This window comes from Sinocyclocheilus grahami, unplaced genomic scaffold (assembly GCF_001515645.1).
Source record: "Sinocyclocheilus grahami isolate Dianchi unplaced genomic scaffold, SAMN03320097.WGS_v1.1 scaffold437.1, whole genome shotgun sequence".
Lineage (NCBI taxonomy): Eukaryota > Metazoa > Chordata > Actinopteri > Cypriniformes > Cyprinidae > Sinocyclocheilus > Sinocyclocheilus grahami.
Genome location: NW_015505616.1, coordinates 295,768 through 316,660, shown reverse-complemented (window position 1 = coordinate 316,660; position 20,893 = coordinate 295,768). Strand labels below are relative to the sequence as shown.

At 36.7% G+C, this 20,893-nt stretch overlaps 1 protein-coding gene across 1 annotated transcript; it reads right to left on the bottom strand.

Moving 5' to 3' along the window:
* Window positions 1-4,614: 4,614 nt before the first annotated feature.
* On the bottom strand, window positions 4,615-18,979 carry LOC107551916 (uncharacterized). Its single transcript, XM_016233697.1, has 12 exons — window positions 18,754-18,979; window positions 18,250-18,420; window positions 10,002-10,144; window positions 9,382-9,511; window positions 8,421-8,756; window positions 6,760-7,041; window positions 6,643-6,672; window positions 6,431-6,526; window positions 6,179-6,209; window positions 5,169-5,218; window positions 4,983-5,017; window positions 4,615-4,751 (listed from the first exon to the last, which is right to left on the bottom strand). Exons 2-12 carry the CDS (start codon window positions 18,374-18,376, stop codon window positions 4,659-4,661), a joined length of 1,353 nt encoding a protein of 450 aa, XP_016089183.1. The 5' UTR covers window positions 18,377-18,420; window positions 18,754-18,979; the 3' UTR covers window positions 4,615-4,658.
* Between the last annotated feature and the right edge of the window lie 1,914 nt (window positions 18,980-20,893).

Genomic DNA, 20,893 nt, shown 5'->3' with positions numbered 1-20,893 from the left:
TTGAAGGTAGGGATGATATACACTGGATATTAAATGCATAAATGTAAATGAAAGCCCAAAGAAACTTATGCATTCAATATACAGTTCATGCATTACCTGAGAATCAAACAAATGACTTCTGCATTGCTAACATCATGCACAACCATTTAAGATACTGGACACATACACAGAAGCATTTGTCATTCAAATTCTGTCGCATTCAAAATATACATTTTATAAGTTCATGCATTTCCTGTGAACAAACCCATAATCTTTGCATTGCTAGCAGCACACGTTACTTTTAGCTACAGGAGAGGATGCTACATAGAGATGATCTATAAACAGAGGATAAATATGCAAAGAACACATGGCATATCTAACAAATCCTAAAAAATAACTATTCATTTGAAGGCTATACCTTTGACAGACAACTTTAACCAGAGCAATTTACATTGCATTCAAGATATACTGTATGTGTTCATTCCTTGGGAATTAAACCCATGACCTTGGCGTTGCTAGCACAATGCTCTACTACTTCAGCTACGGGAAAATCTTAATAACAGCAACACTGGCAAAACTCAACACATGTAAGCTATTATTTAACAGTGTGATTCTAACACTTTTCTGTGTGTAGAATGTTATGTAACCACATTATCATTTGACTGGAAGCTGGTAGTTTGTGCTTCACCATGGCAGAGAACAAACAAACAGCCAAAATGCTAATATAGGGTTGTCACCAGTACTAACGTAACCCGGATATTAAAATTTCTGTATTAGTCAAATGTGCTGACATGAGCATAGTATGGATAAGAGTACTGTGTTCTGGAAAGGTGTAGGTTAATGCATTTTTGAAATATAACATGTGTGTCCAATACATGAACTACAGTTGTGACTTCTTGAAATGATCTTTTACTACTGTACAAGCCTGCTGAAATGCCTGCTAGTCTTCATATAGAGAAATGATCCAAGCATTTACGCTTACAATTAATGACACATAGATTTCATACTAAACTGAAGGGGAAGTGAAATAACTTTTCCACATCAGAGGCTTTTCTCAGTTAATCTCTTAGAGAAAAAGTGCCTACCTTATAAATGAGGAAGTTAAAATTGCATGTGCTGCTCCGGTTTATTTTTAAAAAATCTGTTTAAAAAGGAACACTTCACCATAAAATGAGAAATCTGTCATCTTTTTTTTTTCACCCTTATGTCGTTCCAAACCTTTATAACTTTCATTTGTCAAACACAAAAAGGAGGTGTTAGACAGGAAGTTCACCCTGTTCTCTTACATAGAAAAAGTGAATGGTGACCAGGGGCAACAAAAATGACAAAAAAAAAAAGTTTGTGCATTGTATTATATGATACCTTTACACTGATGTTCAGTGAAAAGTCAAATGTATTCACTTCTCAAATCTAACTCAAATGTACTTATTCGAATGTGTGCATATTCAAATTTGGTGTGCTATGATCGCTTATGTGACACGTGAGAACCAGTTACAATATGGCACCATTGACATCAAATCTTGTGTGACCCATTTTGATGTGCCATATATGAATATACGCAAATATGAATGAAATTTGAGACCATTTTCAGTGTATAACAACTCAATATGCCTTCAGAAGACCACTTTAATTATGCTTTTTGTCATTTTTGGAGCTTGACACTGGCTGGTCACCATTTGGTTGGCATATTGTTTGTAAAAGAGCATTATAGACATTCTTCAAAATGTCTCCATGGAGGGAAAATGTCATATGGGTTTAAAACAACACATGGTTTAGTCAATGATGATGGAATTTTCATTTTTGACTAAATGATTTCTTCAGCCAACGCTTTCAAATAAGAAAAAAAAAGTGCAAAAACCGTACCCTTTCAAAAGATATGTATTTGCACACATATAAGTACCCTAAATGTATATTTTAGAACCTTAAAGCAGCACTATGTAACTTTTGGCGCTCTAGCGGTTAATAAACAGAACTGCACACATCCCGCGGAAGAACATTCCAACCGGAGCTACTTCTCTAAGTTTATGTCTATGGCGATTCACGCAGGTATGTGTTACTCCGCAGCGGTGACGACCCGACCAGGCTACAATAGTCCAAATAAAAGTACTTATTATAAGTGTACCGTGGTGATTCGGACTAAGAGAAAAAACGCGGTTTGGAAGATGAATTCATGATATACTCGCTCATTATATACATTTTGCACATTTTGAAGACAGAAAAAGTTACACAGTGCTGCTTTAATATACTTTTAAAATTAGTGCTGTCAAACGATTAATCGCGATTAATTGCATCCAAAATAAAAGTTTTTGTTTACATAATGTGTGTGTTTGTACTGCATTTATTATGTATATATACACACACATTCAGTATATATTTTGAAAATATTTACATGTATATACATTTATATTATGCATTATATTTTATATTTATATATATATTAGTGTACATATTACTTATTGGTACATATTTCTACCTTTTGAAAAGGTACCACGCCAGTGACAATTTTGTACCCCTTTTTGTAGAGTGTATGCTATGTTTGCTAAAGGCATTCAATTTCAAATTCACTTACTAATGTTCTCATTTTAATGTTCTGATCAATACAGACAACAGTAACGATCCCAAGGCAGAGAAATCCATTACTCGAGCGCTGGGAGTCAGGGACTGTGAACGTCCAAATATAAGTACTTATTATAAGTGTACCATAGTGATTCGGAATAAGACAAAAACGCAGTTTGGAAGATGAATTCATGATATACTCGCTCATTATATACATTTTGCACATTTTGAAGACAGAAAAAGTTACACAGTGCATACTTTTAAAATTAGTGCTGTCAAACGATTAATCGCGATTAATTGCATCCAAAATAAAAGTTTTTGTTTACATAATGTGTGTGTTTGTACTGCATTTATTATGTATATATACACACACATTCAGTATATATTTTGAAAATATTTACATGTATATACATTTATATTATGCATTATATTTTATATTTATATATATATTAGTGTACATATTACTTATTGGTACATATTTCTACCTTTTGAAAAGGTACCACGCCAGTGACAATTTTGTACCCGTTTTTGTAGAGTGTATGCTATGTTTGCTAAAGGCATTCAATTTCAAATTCACTTACTAATGTTCTCATTTTAATGTTCTGATCAATACAGACAACAGTAACGATCCCAAGGCAGAGAAATCCATTACTCGAGCGCTGGGAGTCAGGGACTGTGAACGACTGAGACTGAAACACAACTACAACATCCTGATGTACAATATATTGTATGAAGCCCAGCCAACCATGAGTGCACCGGCCTAAAATAAAGCATATGAACAACTGATCAGTTTCCCAGTTTAAGTAACACGTGCCATTATGGGTAGATAAAGAGCATAATTTGCCTCAAAAAGCCACTGCAAGCTATATGATATTCTACAACACACACCTTGTAAATAACAGATGAGCCAAACTGTTGTTATAATGGTCGGCCAGTGTTTATTGGCATTATATGGGCTCAAATGATTTCAAAGTAATTCTCAATGTAATTTTCTGATTTACAGTTATACAGTTATTTATAATCAATAAACATAGCTGCTTATCTCATAGTAACAAATCTAGTCTAAAGGCTGGAATACTGTAAGATTGTGCAAGAATTATATTTAAATAAACATTCTTTGATAGATATTTCCTTACTCATTAGAAAAGCAAAATTGTACTGGGAAATGGCTTCATTGATACATATATATAAATGCTAAAATAAATAAAAATGTGTTAATCAGCTTTTTTGGTTATTTGCGAATGCACTGAATAATTTTCCAAGACTCAAATTGTTGAATGAGACTCACTGTGATTTGACCCTTGGAATCCGAAACTAGATCACGGACTTCACAATAGGCACAATAACCAGAATGTAATGCTTGGCTTTGATTTTCAAAATAACAATTAAAGAGGGCGATGTTCTAGCATTCCATTCAGCTTCAAAAGCCCTTTGCTTGTTCAATGACATTACAGTCCATTGTAACCTTCTGCATACTCAGCCCGAGCTGTGAGGTATGAACACCCGACTGCCGTGACTCAACACGCCAGTGGGCATTCAAATTCATCGCCATGGTGATGATGGTACTGTAGGAAAGGTACAAAGAAAACGTCCGAGCCCGAGTGAGATTAGTCATGAGCGAGATCACAACACACACACACACTGACCCTCTAGTTGCCTGTGAATTATTCATTCACTCTTTCTGAGCACAATTAGCCAAGGATGCATGGGAATGCTCATTTCAAATATGGCAGCAGCTCATCGATACCACTGGAGAAAAGCTGCCCATTGCTTTCAGATTTCAATGAGCCTAATCCAAATGACCTTTAAGACCAATAAACAATACTATTCTTTGTATTCTTAGGAAAACAAAGCAATGTGATTAGTGACGCAAGGGTAGTTTCTGGCTAAATATATAATCTGTATTTGTTTTACAGAAGTCTGGTGACTGAACATTGTTTTGTTCCAGCCATATTTAAGTGTTTCTGTGTAAATACAGGGTTAAAGGGATAATTCACTCAAAAAAAAATAAAAATACCATCATTTACTCACCCTCAAATCTGTACGAGATAGATAGATAGATAGATAGATAGATAGATAGATAGATAGATAGATAGATAGATAGATAGATAGATAGATAGATATCAGCAAACTGAGGCATTCTTAAAGGTTGCCATGGGATAATCATAGATGGGCTCTGAAAATGAGGGTCTTCCTCTAAGCATTTGTCCATTTTCCTGTAGATTGGAAACACGTGCATATTAAAAACTTGCAAGAGATGTGATAAGTTAGTGTTTCTCACAGCGGACATAATGCAACAGGAGGATGTTGGCAACTGCGTGATGTAAAGAGATCTTATTCTGTGATCTTATTCTTCCTCTCTCATTCTTGTCTAAACAAATCAGCATACTAGTTGGGCCTTTTGTAAAGGGAATCACAAGAGAAGGTTTGAAATGGTGCATCATTACCTCAGTTCCAATGTCAACACGCTGCAGAGTGAGATCTGATGAAAAAATAAATCATGGTGAGAGAAAAATCAATAAACTTCAAGACAAAATCAGATATCTGTGATGCTTATGATATAATGATGGGAGATTTATGTAGCGATTGGATGGTGAATTACTTGCTCTGAAGAGATTGTCACAGTGACTTACCAACAATATGATCTTTGGAGTGCACATTTTGCCAGAATTTTTCTTGATCTCTGTGGAAAGAGTTTTATTATATATTTTTATATTTTGGTAACATTCATATCACTCATATTAGCAGTGTACTATGATTCAAATTATTTAAATAATTATATACATTAATTAAATATTAATATAATGATCTAATATAATATATACTGTAATCACATAATCAGTGCTCTAAATACCTATATATAAATATTTACAAAAATTATTTAAATAACTATAGAAATATACAATACTGTTCAAAAGTTTGAGGTCGGTAAGTTTTTTTATGTTTTTGAAAGAAGTCTCATGTTCAACAAGTCTGCATTTATTTAATTTTAAAATACAGTAAAAACTGTAATATTGTGAAATATTACTGTAATTTAAAATAGCTTTTCTGTTTTAATATACAGTAATTTACAATGTAATTTATTGCTGTGATGCCATTACTCCAGTCTTCAGTGTCACGTGATCCTTCAGAAATCATTTTAATATTTAATCATTTTGAATAATTTAATATTTTCATGTTAATTGCTAATTATTTTAGTATTGCTGTGTTTCAAGAAAAAAATTTGAACATTAGCGTATACTTAAATTATTTAGATAATCTTTATTCCTGTAACTCAAATAGTTCACAGATAGTGATGTAATAAAGTACACTCTTGGTGAACTGCAAGTTGCTTGAAATAAAAATGTCTGCCCAATGAATAAATGTAAATGCAATTTTAATCAAATATCAGGTACGCTCTCCTTTATTGCTGTGATGCCATTACTCCAGTCTTCAGTGTCACGTGATCCTTCAGAAATCATTTTAATATTTAATCATTTTGAATAATTTAATATTTTCATGTTAATTGCTAATTATTTTAGTATTGCTGTGTTTCAAGAAAAAAATTTGAACATTAGCGTATACTTAAATTATTTAGATAATCTTTATTCCTGTAACTCAAATAGTTCACAGATAGTGATGTAATTATAGTATTGTGTCTCACCTTTGTCTCCTTCTCTCTGACATGTTTTCGACTGCAAATAAATGGGTAGAGATTACAATTCAATTTATATTAATGATTACATGCATGAATGAAGAACAAACAATGGGTGTTTTCACTTTGCATTGTTCCAGTATTTAATTAAACGGATTGAGAAGATAATCACCACAGAGTATTATAGTTCATCAGAGACTAGACCTAACCAATGTAAACTTATGAGCAACTAAAATAAGAGACTAGATATCTAATACTCACGATGTCGGTGTATGGTAAAGCCCAGGATTGCCACCACCATGAGGAACAGAACACCCGCAGACACAGAGCCAACAATCAGAGCCAGGTCTGTGTTGCCTTTCCATAGACATGTATGAAAACAAAGGAGAGTGTTTTAGATACCAACTTGGGCATATTTGATTTGCTGCATTACTGTGATAGCTACAAAGATACAGTACAGAATTAAATATTACCTGTAGAGCTCGATGTGCATTCATGATATCCTGAAAAATTATGCAATAAATCAGATTTTAAGATCTTATGTAACATCATGAGATATCATATCACATTTAGTATAATACATTCAGTACCTGAAATGCATGGGATAGTTACTGGTGAGCTCATTTTAGAGTACGCCTTGGAGTTGCCCAATGACACGCTGTACTGACACTGATACTGTGCACCATGTTCATAACGGGTGGGTATGGGAAATCTAGCACTGTGTTGGGTCAGGGAAGCCTGATGGGTCGCCTCAGGTGACAGGACACCGACACGAAATAAACTGAAGTAGCCTTGCGGATATGAGGGTGACCCAACACACTCCAGAACTTCACCCTTGTGTCGGGACAAGGACAGAGTGGGGACTGGGAGCTCTGTAAGAGGAAACGCACACAGACAGAGACATGAGAACATTTGCTTAATAGCACAAATGTGCACATCAAAGTGAGATGCCTTGTTGCTAACTGTATGCATAGGCAGATGCCTCCATAAACGAATAGTGCACCCAAAAATGAACATTCTGTCATCATTTACTCACCCTCAAGTTGTTTAAAATTCTTCAAAATGTCTTCTTTTGTGTTCAACAGAAGAAAGAAATGCATACAGGTTTGGAACATGAGGGGTGAATGAATGATGACAAAATATTCATTTTTGGGGGAAATATTCCTTTAAGGTGCTGTTACATAAAAAAAAGGTCCATTATCCATTGTGAAACTTCTGATCAAGCGGATTCCTATTGGAATGACTGGATTTCACTTGTGAAAATGTGGCCGTAGTTGTAGGCAGCAACACAAATCATGGAACTTCATAAAGGTATGGTCATATTAGTGAAATTTCTGTGAAATTGAATGGGCAAAAAGTCCATTGTCTATTGTCAATAGGGTTGTGATGTAAGAAGCATAGATCACACAGAAGTCACTTTTAAATCAAGCAGCTTTTGGTTGGTAAACTGTGAATTTCAGCTAAAATTTGCAACATAACTAACTTGAACCAGTTGGGAAATCTTTGCAGGAAAATCTTACACTCTTATGCAAAATCATGTGTTTTTTTATTTAAATGACTGGATATTGTTCACCAAAATTCACAGAACAATGGTAGCATGTTGCCAAGCTAACAACTCCAAGAATAAAAAAATACATATCACAAACAAATAATAGGTTTTATATATATATATATATATATATTTTTTTTTTTTTACTATTTGTATCTATACTTTTCAGTGTTGAATAAAATATCTAATCAAAATTACTTTTCTTCTCTTTGTCCTCTATCTTGACAATAATTTGTTCACTAGCTGCGTTTGAATTCATGTACGGCCAGAGTATGTGCTACATTCTATAGATCTTGAAAGTTATAAGTATGTTCAATAAGTATGTACGTGTGTAAACATGAATAAAATTCAGACATGATATGTAATCCATGTTGGAATTGTCATGATGGTCTGATATATTATGGTATTAGCAGGATAGAAGGTCATCCGGGTATTTTACGCCTACTGTTTTATGAATACTATAGTGTTTGGAAGTAGGTAAGCTGGCCATGGATGGGCATTCTGCAGTGAATTTTGTGACTGCTTTATCCTTGAAGGATATAAATAGGTTTTTGGAAAAGATCATTTGTTTGATCAGTAGTAATAGTGACGCTTGCCTTAGTATAAAATCCAGGATATTTATATATATAAAAAAAGCATGCAATATGGACACAAAACGTAATAAGAATAGCATGCACATCAGTCCGATAGATGTCTCCTCACCTATGACAGTAATGTGTACCGGCTGACTGGCTGTGGAGTTCACCTGTCCCGTCTTCTGTGATTTGAGTTGGTAGAGGCAGACATACTCTCCACCGTCCTCTCGTCCCTTTGTCTTCACATTGAAGTGAGCATCATGAGACTCAGACACCAGCTGGGCTGGAGCGACCATGGAGCCCGGGGTTCCTTTGGCTCTCCGGAGCAAGAGAAAAGCCTCAGGAGACTGTTTCTGACGGTCAGGTGGAGCCTGACAGTGGAATGACAGTGTTTCACCAGGACTAACATGCCCACTAGAGGGCTCGACCATCAAGTGAGGGGATGGAGGGGGACCAACTGAGACTACGGCAAGAAGAAAGAAAGAAAGAAACTTATGAGCATTTAGTGATTTTAGAATATATGTGTGAAAAAACAAAGATAAGAGACAGAAATACTAACATATACAACACTAAAGATGTAAAGCACTGCTGGGTGGAGTAGTTTGGTTTAGTGGTTACGAACTTTCAACTGTAGATAGAGCGGTTTCTTTAACCGTCATACTACTGTGACCTCAAAACCTACAGCTGCAAACTACTTAAACCTGCGCCTCAGCTAACAGAGATTCATGCAGTATTCATGCAGGATCACTGACATAAAGGAAATAAAAAAATATATGTGTGTGTGTACCTGGAATTCTCTGTTATAGGGACCATATGTCCCCATAACATTTGGTCATTTTTTGAAATTTTTTTGGTCCCCATGAGGAAACAAGGTTGTAAATCATGCACAATTAACTTTTTTTGTGTGTGTGTGTGTGTGTGTGTGTGTGAAGGAGTAGGTTTAGGGAAAGGGGATAGAAAATACAGTTTTTACAGTATAAAAACCATTATTTTTATGGAATATCCCCATAAAATATTGAAACCTGTGTGTGTGTGTGTGTGTGTATACATAATATAACAATATAATATATTTAAAAAAAAACACTCACCTTTCTGCTCTGGCTGCATATAGGAACTGATCATGCTGCTGTCATACATACAGCAATACAGATTCTCTTTTTCTGTATCTTTTCCCCTAATAATAAAGAGAGCCCTTTGCTGTTCGGTTGAATGCTCAACCTTATCTATCAGAATAAAAAAATATATGTGTGTGTGTACCTGGAATTCTCTGTTATAGGGACCATATGTCCCCATAACATATGGTCATTTTTTGAAATTTTTTTGGTCCCCATGAGGAAACAAGGTTGTAAATCATGCACAATTAACTTTTTTTGAAAATCTTTTTTTTTGTGTGTGTGTGTGTGTGTGTGTGTGTGTGAAGGAGTAGGTTTAGGGAAAGGGGATAGAAAATACAGTTTTTACAGTATAAAAACCATTATTTTTATGGAATATCCCCATAAAATATTGAAACCTGTGTGTGTGTGTGTGTGTGTGTATACATAATATAACAATATAATATATTTAAAAAAAAACACTCACCTTTCTGCTCTGGCTGCATATAGGAACTGATCATGCTGCTGTCATACATACAGCAATACAGATTCTCTTTTTCTGTATCTTTTCCCCTAATAATAAAGAGAGCCCTTTGCTGTTCGGTTGAATGCTCAACCTTATCTATCAGCTGGTGTATTTTGAAAAGTTTAAATACAAGTCCACCATAACCTTCTGGAGCCTGACACAACAACTCCACAGATGAGCCTCTGATGGCTGTCTGGGTCAGTGTAGGAGCCGGTGGGGCAGAGTATTCAGCAGCTGAAACATCAAGGAAAGTGAATATATTAGTCAAAGTTACAAAGTAACTCAAGTGCTCAATTATGCCTGGTCAATCTGGTCATCCAGCTGTTCCAAACCTTGGCCAGCATGGAAGTTCACGCTGGTCTAAAGTGGGTCTTTAAATAAAAAAATATATGTTCAAGTGAATATATCTATGAAGAACAGAGATTTCAACCATAATGGTCCAAAAACAACTTAATATTAAAATGAAACTCTAAAGACACATATTTAGATATAAAATAAAAAGAACATTTTGTGATTTGCTGCATGATTTACATTATAGTGGGACAGATATTGTGATCATATAAAAATATAAATGTGGAAAATTACACACTTACCACTAAAATGCGGCTTGAGGATGATCAAAGATGTGAGGAAATACCCACAAAATAACATTCTTCCAGTGTTGAAGTCCAGATATTCCAGTTTCTTGACAGCTATTAGAGCTTCAAAAAGTCGGTGTATATAATTTTTTATGAGAAATTGCCTTTATGGCTTGCGGAGTCAGTGGTAAGACAGATGCATAAAATCACCAATAGCTGAACCTCCCTTCCCATTCACTTGCGCAAACTTCCTCATCCACACATTAAAAGCACCAACGAACATGTTTCATATGTTTAAGAAAACCACATCCTTCCATTACATCAAAGAAGAAAGGCAGAAAGACACTCCCACGAGTGGCCCATGTGAGCTAAAACCGCATATGACAATGACAGGAAACTGATGTACTCATGTGCAAAACACACTCATCTGTGTGTCCTCTACTTCCAAACAACCTTAAATTTGTCCACTGATAATTCTTTGTTCATGCTTCAACTCTTACCCAAAAAACAGAACTGGTGTGTTAAGCAGGACCGTTAGCCACAAAGCCACTGAGTATGACTAATCCTTCCCGATATCCAGATTAGTGGTCCATATGGACCAATATGATTTATTTTTTGTTCCTCTCAACCCTGAACATGTGGTTAAGATAGTAATGCAGGAACTGCATTTTAAATCTAACATCATGTTTACTGCAGATGGGAGGAACTGTAGTCATTTGATTGTTTTGTCAGTGTCACACGGACAGGAAAAACATATTTCTATTTCTTGTCCTGTGCATTGTCCCTTTTTTCATAATAATTGAGCTGATTCAAATTGTTGAACTGATACTTATTTGATTTCCATAATGAGAATTGTTTTTAGGAGAAACCACCTTAAAAAATGACCTTTGACCCAAAGCCTAAGTAATTTGGACCTGTGTAGCCCATCATAAAAGTATACCTGGAAATTCAGTCTATTTGTCACTTCTAACATTTCATATGAAGCTTTCATGATCCACAAGCAACATGGCAATAATCTGATCACTCTACACAAAAAACAATTAAAAAATAAAGTCATTTTTTTCAGTCTTGTGGTTAAAAGATCACCACACCCCCTGCTTTCTGTTTACTATATAAATACATACTGGGCACATTCTATGCGATATCCTGAAACTACTTTAGGGAACAAATATTTTATGAGAATGCTGTGGGAAATTTCTAAAACATTCTGCTGCATGTAAAAATAAAATTTGTTAAGTACCAGATTGGACGCATCCACGTATTCTTTGTTATTTCTATATTCCTCATGTTAAAATGAGAGTAAAGTCGTCAACAAACAAGTAGTAACACAAATGGAAAAATTTTGATTTTGTTGGGACCAAAAAATGTTATACAAATCAAAACTCTTATATATTAGCTTCTGCAAAGTAGCCAGTTTTGCAGCTCCGATGTCCTGGTCGCGAGGGCCTTACCAGGCCTGAGCAAGGAGGGTGGTCATCCCGCCGAGATGACCAGAACTGGGTGACCAGGGACTCTGTCCACCCGCTCGCCGAAGAACAAAACCTTGGATCTCGGACAAGTCTCTATATCTTGTCCAGGAGTGAAAGTCTACTGAATCATGAATCTGGGTGCATTCATTCAGCCTGGAAAAAGGCTATGATCACTCCTATCTTCAAGAAGGGTGACAGTCAAGATTGCAAGAACTATCGAGGGATCAGCCTGCTCTCCATCATTGATAAAGTATTTATGAAGATCATCCAAACCTGCCTACAAAAGCATTGGGAGCAGACGAGCCAAGAAGAGCAAGCCGGGTTTTGTCCACATTGTGGCTGCTGTGACCAGATCCTCGCCTTCCATCAGTTGATAGAAGAGCGGATCCGATACGCGAAGCGACTGGTGGTTGTGTTCATCAACTTCAAATCGGCGTTTGATTGCATTCACTGGCCATTCCTCTGGACAGGAGGTCGAACATGTGCCGCTGAAAATTGTCAAAATCAGAAACGAAATGTCTGAAGAGTTTTCAATCCAAACTGAGGTTCGCCAAGGCGATGTTGCCTCTCTGATCTTGTTCAATGCCGTGATTGACTCAATCATACGGATACGCAACCAATCTGCCGTTTGCAGATGACAACTCCATATTGGCCGGCACCTTTTACGACATTGCTAAGCAACAGCACTGTTTGCATTCCTCAAATGGTGCTAATGGAAGAAGGCCAGCATCACGATCGCAACCAAGATGCCAAGATTCTGTACCCTGATCATTCCAATTCTATTCTACAGATCAGAGACTTGGACCTTTCTGAAATGGAAATCAACAAACTCGAGGTCTTTCAAATGCGATGCCTCAGGTAAATCTTGGACGTATCTTGGCTCGACTGACTTCGGAATGAAACTTTGTCGGGAATGTGGCAACCAGTCCACGATCAATCAATGATCGAAGAGGTGATAAAGAAGAGATGCCTGCGGTGGTTCGGGACACGTGTGCCAAATGGACAGCATCCGACTGCCGTTCAAACTACTCTGGCGCCAACAGCCACCAACATGGAAGGTATACTGCTATACGCCGAAGAAGACCTGGGTGAAGTAAGTTGAAGACAGCCTCAAGAATCGTTGTCTCACCCTCACGAATACCAAGACCCTATCCACCAATCGTTCAGCATGGAGACAAGTTGTGAAAGATGCCAGAAGTCCGTTGGCACCCACATCAGCGTATGAGCTACGAAGACGTCTTCGGCACGACGTCAGCTAAGGATCAGAGCGAGAGAGAGACACTCTTGCACAGATCACAGCAGTGCAAACACTAGGCATTCTCTCAACCAACTTTATGAGATGCCACCTTTAAAGAAAATATGGAGTAATGGATTAGGCTCGATTTTCTAGGCCGATATGGCTAGGAACTATACTCTCATTCCGGCGTAATAATCAAGGAACTTTGCTGCCGTACCATGGTATAAATACCAATCAAATACCAAAGATATTACACAGCGCCTGAAAATAGTCCCCAGCTAGGTAACTTCCAACGGAAGGCACGCTGTGCAAGCAGGTGGTCACATTGGTTATGTTGCCAGAAGTTAGCCTATTTTCAGGCGCTGTGTAATATCATTGCGCCTGCTGCACCCATGGCACCCAAAATTAATAGACAATAAGAATATACAAAAAGAAACACAGAAAGAAAAATAAGAAAAATTTATAATATATAATGCAAAAAAAGACTATAAATAAAAATTTTGTCTAATGAAAAGTCTTAGTAAAATAAGCTATAGTAAAATAAGCTCTGTGTAATCATAATGACTAAAGGCTGACTTTCCACTTTCAGCCCTGTTTTCAGGTATAACCATTAAGTTACATTTAGATTTCAAGAGATCCTGACATTGCAGATCTGCTAGTGTTTATTTAGCCACTTCATTTGAGTGACCTTACCCTGTCTGATTGTGTATTTTGTTCTCACGGATCCACGCATGCACGGTAAAAACGCATAGGAAAATGATGTGTTCTCATTCAAATTAGTCAATGCAGTGGCTTTTAACAAAGGCAACTCAGTAGCGAGGTTTGATGGTGTAAATGTGTGTATGTGCTGTTATCTGTGGGGAAAGAGGCATTAGAGGGACCCAGAGCTCTATTATCTCATAAAGGACAGAAGGCCTCTCATCACCCTAACCACACTGATAACTGCTTTCCAGCACATAATCACCTACTGAACACCGGCCTTCTGAGAATCGCACACTCACAGTTTAAGTGTTTCACAAGAGATGTATTGCATGAATTTACAGCTCTAAGTGTAAATGTAGACACTGTACATTCCACTTCAGCTCACTTAACACCCTTGATACTCTTTGCAAACAAGGTTCCACACATCTTAGCTTTCAATATCATCACATATAATCGTTCATAGTACTTTATACATTAAAAGCATTAATTATATTTCAATAATATATATATTTTTTTATTTCAACATTAATTCATTAATATTATTTTTAAATATTATTTTAAACAAATTTAATACAAATTTTAGTTTATGTTGACCGTTATTGGCTGATTAACCTACTGCATGTATAATTTATTATTAACAACTGAATTTACTTTTAATAAATATATATTATTTAATTAGATTATATTATTAATATATTATTAAGTAATTCTCTCTCATTTTAGATTTAAAAGACCCTCATAAACAAATATAAGAGTGAACAGTCATATGGGGAATATTTTTAGATGAACTTTTATTTACGTATTGGTTCAGCAGAATGAAATAGGTGATATGATAAGTAATGTGTCTTGGCACCAGAATTCCAATTATGATGTTTATCCACATTGCTGCTGTTAATTTGGTTGAGTATAACTTTTTGAATTACAATGACTCAAATGCACTTTCAAAATTTTGGGACTCAAATTTAAACTCCACCCACAATCACAACTGTCAGGGGTCTTAAACATAAGTTTATCACTGATAGAGAGAAAGAGAGGGGGAAGAAAGAGAGGGAAAAGGTAACCAGCATTAATGCCACTGTAAACTTTTTTTTTTTTAAATATATCTTTTGAATTTAACACTAATTTCTGGGTTCCTGCCTTTTGTCTATTGTGCATCTAAGACTCTTTTGGGACAAGACGACGCATATACATGCCTCTTTTGGGGACATTAGAAAGTTATTTTGATAATAAATGCTAAAAGGGCACCAAACGGATGGCTGTGACTCAAGCCGTTCTGCCTTCGTTTTCAAACTTCTGCAACGTCTCCAAAAGCATGAAGGTATGTTGGTTTCAGATATTTTTCTCACATTTTCTCTCGACAAAATTGGATTAATTACTGTTTTTTAAGGTAATTACAACTGTAACTGTTTATTTTGATCTTATGACTTTGATCTTATGAAATCACTTTCCATAATGACAGTTGACTAGTTTCACAATAAACAGGAGTGTCATTTCTCCGAAAAATCCCATAAAAGAGAATAAAACTGAAGGGAGATGCTGTGGTTTGGAAACTAACATATTTGATTGCAATATTCAAAATGGTTAATCAAGAAATGTCAATATTAATTTTCAAATATTTGGTGACTCCGAAGGCTTGGAAGTTTGAAAAAGGCTTTTTGGATCTGGACTCCAAGGGTTTACACCAAAGCACCGGCAGCTACAAACCTTCTCAGTTTCTGTCAGATGCACACCATGATGACAGTGAGGGATGCTGGGATATGGAGTTCCTGCTGTCTGATTGGGGCGGTGCATCACCTGAACGGACCAACTCTCAAAACTACACTTCACAACGACCGCCGCTGCAAGACCAGGTTCACGGTCCTGATTTTTACCAGGTCCATGAGCTGAATGGACCGAGGGACCAGTCAAGATCAGATAGACAACAAGTGTCCATTACAAGCTCGCTGGCTGAGCTGCTTCCTCATGAAGCAACTTTAAGTTGCTCATTGCCTGACCTCTTTAATGGAGGATATTTGGAGCAGCAGCAGCAGCAGCAAACAGCAAAATCATTCTCACAACCAGAAAACCACCATCAGTTCAGTAGTTTCCCTATTGTTAATGAAATCAACAGAGAAAATGAGAGAAACAGCATGGGGAAGATGAAGTCATGGGATTTTGGACACTATCCTCAGCCTGAACCGTCTGGGATCGCCATGGACGCACTGGTCTTTCCTCCACAACATCACTACAACTTCATCCAAAACTACTCACACTCCAGACTCTACCAACCACAAGTGAACTACGTGCACAGGCAGCCGGCCAGTCACTATCCACCCACACAGAGCATGGTGCCTGACTCCACAGTGCCACCTGCAGGACTGGAGGGGAAGCGGATACGGAGGGGGGTGTTGAAGAGGAAAACCACGGTTCACAGTTGTGAATACCCAGGCTGCCATAAGACTTACACCAAGAGCTCTCATCTCAAAGCACACCTCCGAACACACACAGGTAATCTGAAAACACACTTTCTCTGTTTATGTCCATGTTTAGGGTCTGAATATTATAGAATGGCATGTCTTTAACTGCAGATCTGCAACAACAAATCCTATAAAAATTAATTCCAGTAGAAAATAGTCACGCATTACCACATTTTTGACTATGATGCATTGCATCAAATTCTGGCCAAGACAACTAATGCCTAGTTCACACTACAGGATTTTAAGCCCGATTTGCAAGTTCGGGCTATGAATGATCAGCGCTCAGTAATCTTTAAGTGTGAACTACTCAAGGACGCATTAAAGAGGCTCGCTGCCGAGTTGGCAAGTCAAATGAATATCTAGCATGCTAAATATCTGGAACGGTCGGCCGAACGGTCAAAATCACGTGGTGTCAGGTGTCGCAACGAGCTACAGCCAATGAGAGAGCAAGACATGGGTTGAGGTCAGCGGAAGAAAAACAGCAGCAGCAACTTGGCTTTACGAAAATTCTGGACACAAGAAATGGAGCGAAATTTTTCAAAGCAGATCATCGAGCAAACAGTTTGCAGCACTGATTTCTTCCCGACGTCCATTTTCAAATAAACAACTTCGGTTTCAGTTGTTGCTTTGCGTCATTCCCGTTCAACTTCTCACATGTGTTTTCGTGACAAAACATGGTTTTGGACGGGATACACTCTTAAAAATAAAGGTGCTTCGCGATGCCATAGAAGAACCTTTTTGTCTAAATGGTTCCATAAAGAACCTTTAACATCTGAAGAACCTTTCTGTTTCACAAAAGGTTCTTTGTGGCGAAAGAAGGTTCTTCAGATTATAAAAAGGTAAGAAAGAGATGGTTCTTTAAAGAACCTTTGACTGAATGGCTCTTTGTGGAACCAAAAATGGTTCTTCTATGGCATCGCTTGAAGAACCTTTTGAAGCACCTTTATTTTTAAGAGTGTAGAGTCGTTGGGTGACAGAGTTGTTGTCAGCTCGTGTAATGTGTGACCCCCCGTTACAGATCATTTATGTAGTGTCATGTAATGTGAACACCACAACGACTTAAAGACAGACAGCAAGTCATGTAGTCTGAACAGCACAGCGATCTGCCGACGTTTAAAGTCGTGTACTGTGAACTAGGTTTAAGGTCACACAAGGTAATTTAATTAATGAATTAATTAAATCCTATTATAATATTTATTGTTATTATTAATTGGCTTTATTTTTATATTTTCAGTTTTAGTGATTAGTATTAGTAATTCTGTTATTTTGTTCTTTCTGTTTTAGTTTTATTATTTTTGTTACGTGCTTTTGTCATTTTTATTTCTATTTAGATTTAATTTATTATTATTGCAGTTTTAGTTTAGTAATTTTAGTACTTCAATTAGTTGCCAAGGCAATTTTTCTCATTTTCAATTTCAGATTTTTTTTAAAGTTTTTCATCTGATCATTTTATTTTATTTGAGCTTTATCAATTAACTAAAGAATGTTTCATAGTTTTAGTTTAATTAACAATAACACTGCAAGAGATTTGTCTCTTCATTTGCTTCCATTTAGACACATGCAAACCCTAGAGTGTGACATCATATCCTGTTCCTCATTGCTGCTTAATTTTGGTGTCCAAATTTCATATGCACAAAGGCTTGTTTGAATGCACTTTTCGAAAGAAAGAGACCATATGACTCACTTGTAAACCATCTAATCACAGTTCATTGTTTTTATAAGCCTTTTAGAGGTAGAGTTTTCTGAAGTACATTATTCCATAACAGTTTCAAAAAATACAAAAAATACTGAAAAGTGGAAAACGTTGAGATCATAATTTCAGAACTCAGAAAACAAAGTGAAATATACAGAATATGCAGAGGCTGAGACTATGTAGAAATGCAACCCATGTCTTTACCTTCTTTTATTTCTGTTGTCCTCAGGTGAAAAGCCGTACCACTGCACGTGGGAAGGTTGCGGGTGGAAGTTCGCCCGTTCGGATGAGTTGACGAGACACTTCCGAAAGCACACGGGACAGAAGCCATATGAGTGTATGCTCTGCCACAGAGCCTTCAGCCGATCCGACCACCTGGCATTACACATGAAGAGACATGTGTGAGGCCAAACACAAGCAAAACACAACCACCAAATGCATCCACACGTTAAGGTTAGCCCATGAGGGCATTTCAGAGGTTTTGCGAGGACCTGTGTTCAGCAGGTGAGATGCTGGACTTTGTTTATGTATAAAGCACTATTGCATAAACATACAACTGACATGTACATACTGTACATTATATGATAAAGTTGAGGAGTTGGTGTTTTTTTTTTTTTAAATATGAAATCTTAATCATAAGTAGGTATCACACTGAAATCAAGAGCTCCAAATTTTTAGTTTCTTACAATATAAACATCAGACGACCACCTGGCATTACACATGAAGAGACATGTGTGAGGCCAAACACAAGCAAAACACAACCACCAAATGCATCCACACGTTAAGGTTAGCCCATGAGGGCATTTCAGAGGTTTTGCGAGGACCTGTGTTCAGCAGGTGAGATGCTGGACTTTGTTTATGTATAAAGCACTATTGCATAAACATACAACTGACATGTACATACTGTACATTATATGATAAAGTTGAGGAGTTGGTGTTTTTTTTTTTTTTTAAATATGAAATCTTAATCATAAGTAGGTATCACACTGAAATCAAGAGCTCCAAATTTTTAGTTTCTTACAATATAAACATCAGACTTATTTCCAATCTGGACCCTTTATCTAAACTCTATGAATTGGAAAACGGTAATGAACTAATTTAAACCCGCCCATCAAAAATGAATTCATGTAAAAAATAAAGATAAAACATTTTCAGAAAGAAAAGTAGTCAACTGGCAGGGCAGTGTAAAATGCTCTCATTGCTGTAATATAAGAAAATTCCTGATGGATATGAACTGGAATTAGCTCATGTACATAAAGATGCAGAAATATAAGTTTAAGTTTAAAGTGTGATTTTTACAGAAAATGCCAAAAAATATTATATACAGTATGTAGCTGTTCAGGTCAGCGGATGAACATTGTTATTATTTTATATCATTTTGTTTTTGATCCGATTTCCTATTTATTGTCTATAGTCCTTATTGTGTGGAAGTTCTGTAGCATTTTAAATGTTCCCAAAAGTCATAAAAGTCTTCATGTGTAATATTGCTATTTATATAACAAGATACCATCATAATAAAATTAAATATATTTAGCTTTTTATGCTAATGTTTTTACTGAATATATGATCATCTTTATGTGATCTTATTCACTAATAAAGCAACTGCAATTCAATCCTTTCTGTAAGTCTCATCTCCAACCAACAGATGGCAAACTAACACACAACACAGTTTCTGTCCATCCACTGCTCCAGTGTACTGGATAAATGTGAATCATAAAGTTGTTGTTTTTATTATTATCATTATTATTATTATTAATATATGTCATTTTGGGCCACTGGAGAAATGCCTAGATGTATTAACACTTTTCAAATTATATATAAATGCTAAAGCAAAAAGGAATAAATCTGACAAAACATCCGCAAAAAGACCCACAGTTACCACAAGACTTACTGGCCATTAAAGCCCTAGTCGGTTTACAGGGGTTTGGGGGGATACAGCTGAGATTAAGTCCCAATCCCATTTCTACCCCTTAGCCCTTCCCCTTTCCCCTACCCCTCCATTTCGTGCGTTCACTTGAAGGGGTAGGACTGTCTTGATTCTCTTTTGGTCGGAGGGGTAGGGGTAAGGGGAAGGGCCAGATAGCCCTTCAAACGAAGATTTTTCAGGACCACACTTCAAACGAAAGGGTATGAATTAACTCAGCGTAAACCGGCTTCAGCGGCAACATGGCTGCCCGAGCGAACAAAAAGACACATAAATGTAAGCATTTTTGGCATTAATAAAGATTTTTTTTTAAGTAATCATTTGTTTTATGTTACATTCAATCGTGAGTTCATATTTTCTGTTGTCCTCAGGTGAAAAGCCGTACCACTGCACGTGGGAAGGTTGCGGGTGGAAGTTCGCCCGTTCGGATGAGTTGACGAGACACTTCCGAAAGCACACGGGACAGAAGCCATATGAGTGTATGCTCTGCCACAGAGCCTTCAGCCGATCCGACCACCTGGCATTACACATGAAGAGACATGTGTGAGGCCAAACACAAGCAAAACACAACCACCAAATGCATCCACACGTTAAGGTTAGCCCATGAGGGCATTTCAGAGGTTTTGCGAGGACCTGTGTTCAGCAGGTGAGATGCTGGACTTTGTTTATGTATAAAGCACTATTGCATAAACATACAACTGACATGTACATACTGTACATTATATGATAAAGTTGAGGAGTTGGTGTTTTTTTTTTTTTTTAAATATGAAATCTTAATCATAAGTAGGTATCACACTGAAATCAAGAGCTCCAAATTTTTAGTTTCTTACAATATAAACATCAGATTATTTCCAATCTGGACCCTTTATCTAAACTCTATGAATTGGAAAACGGTAATGAACTAATTTAAACCCGCCCATCAAA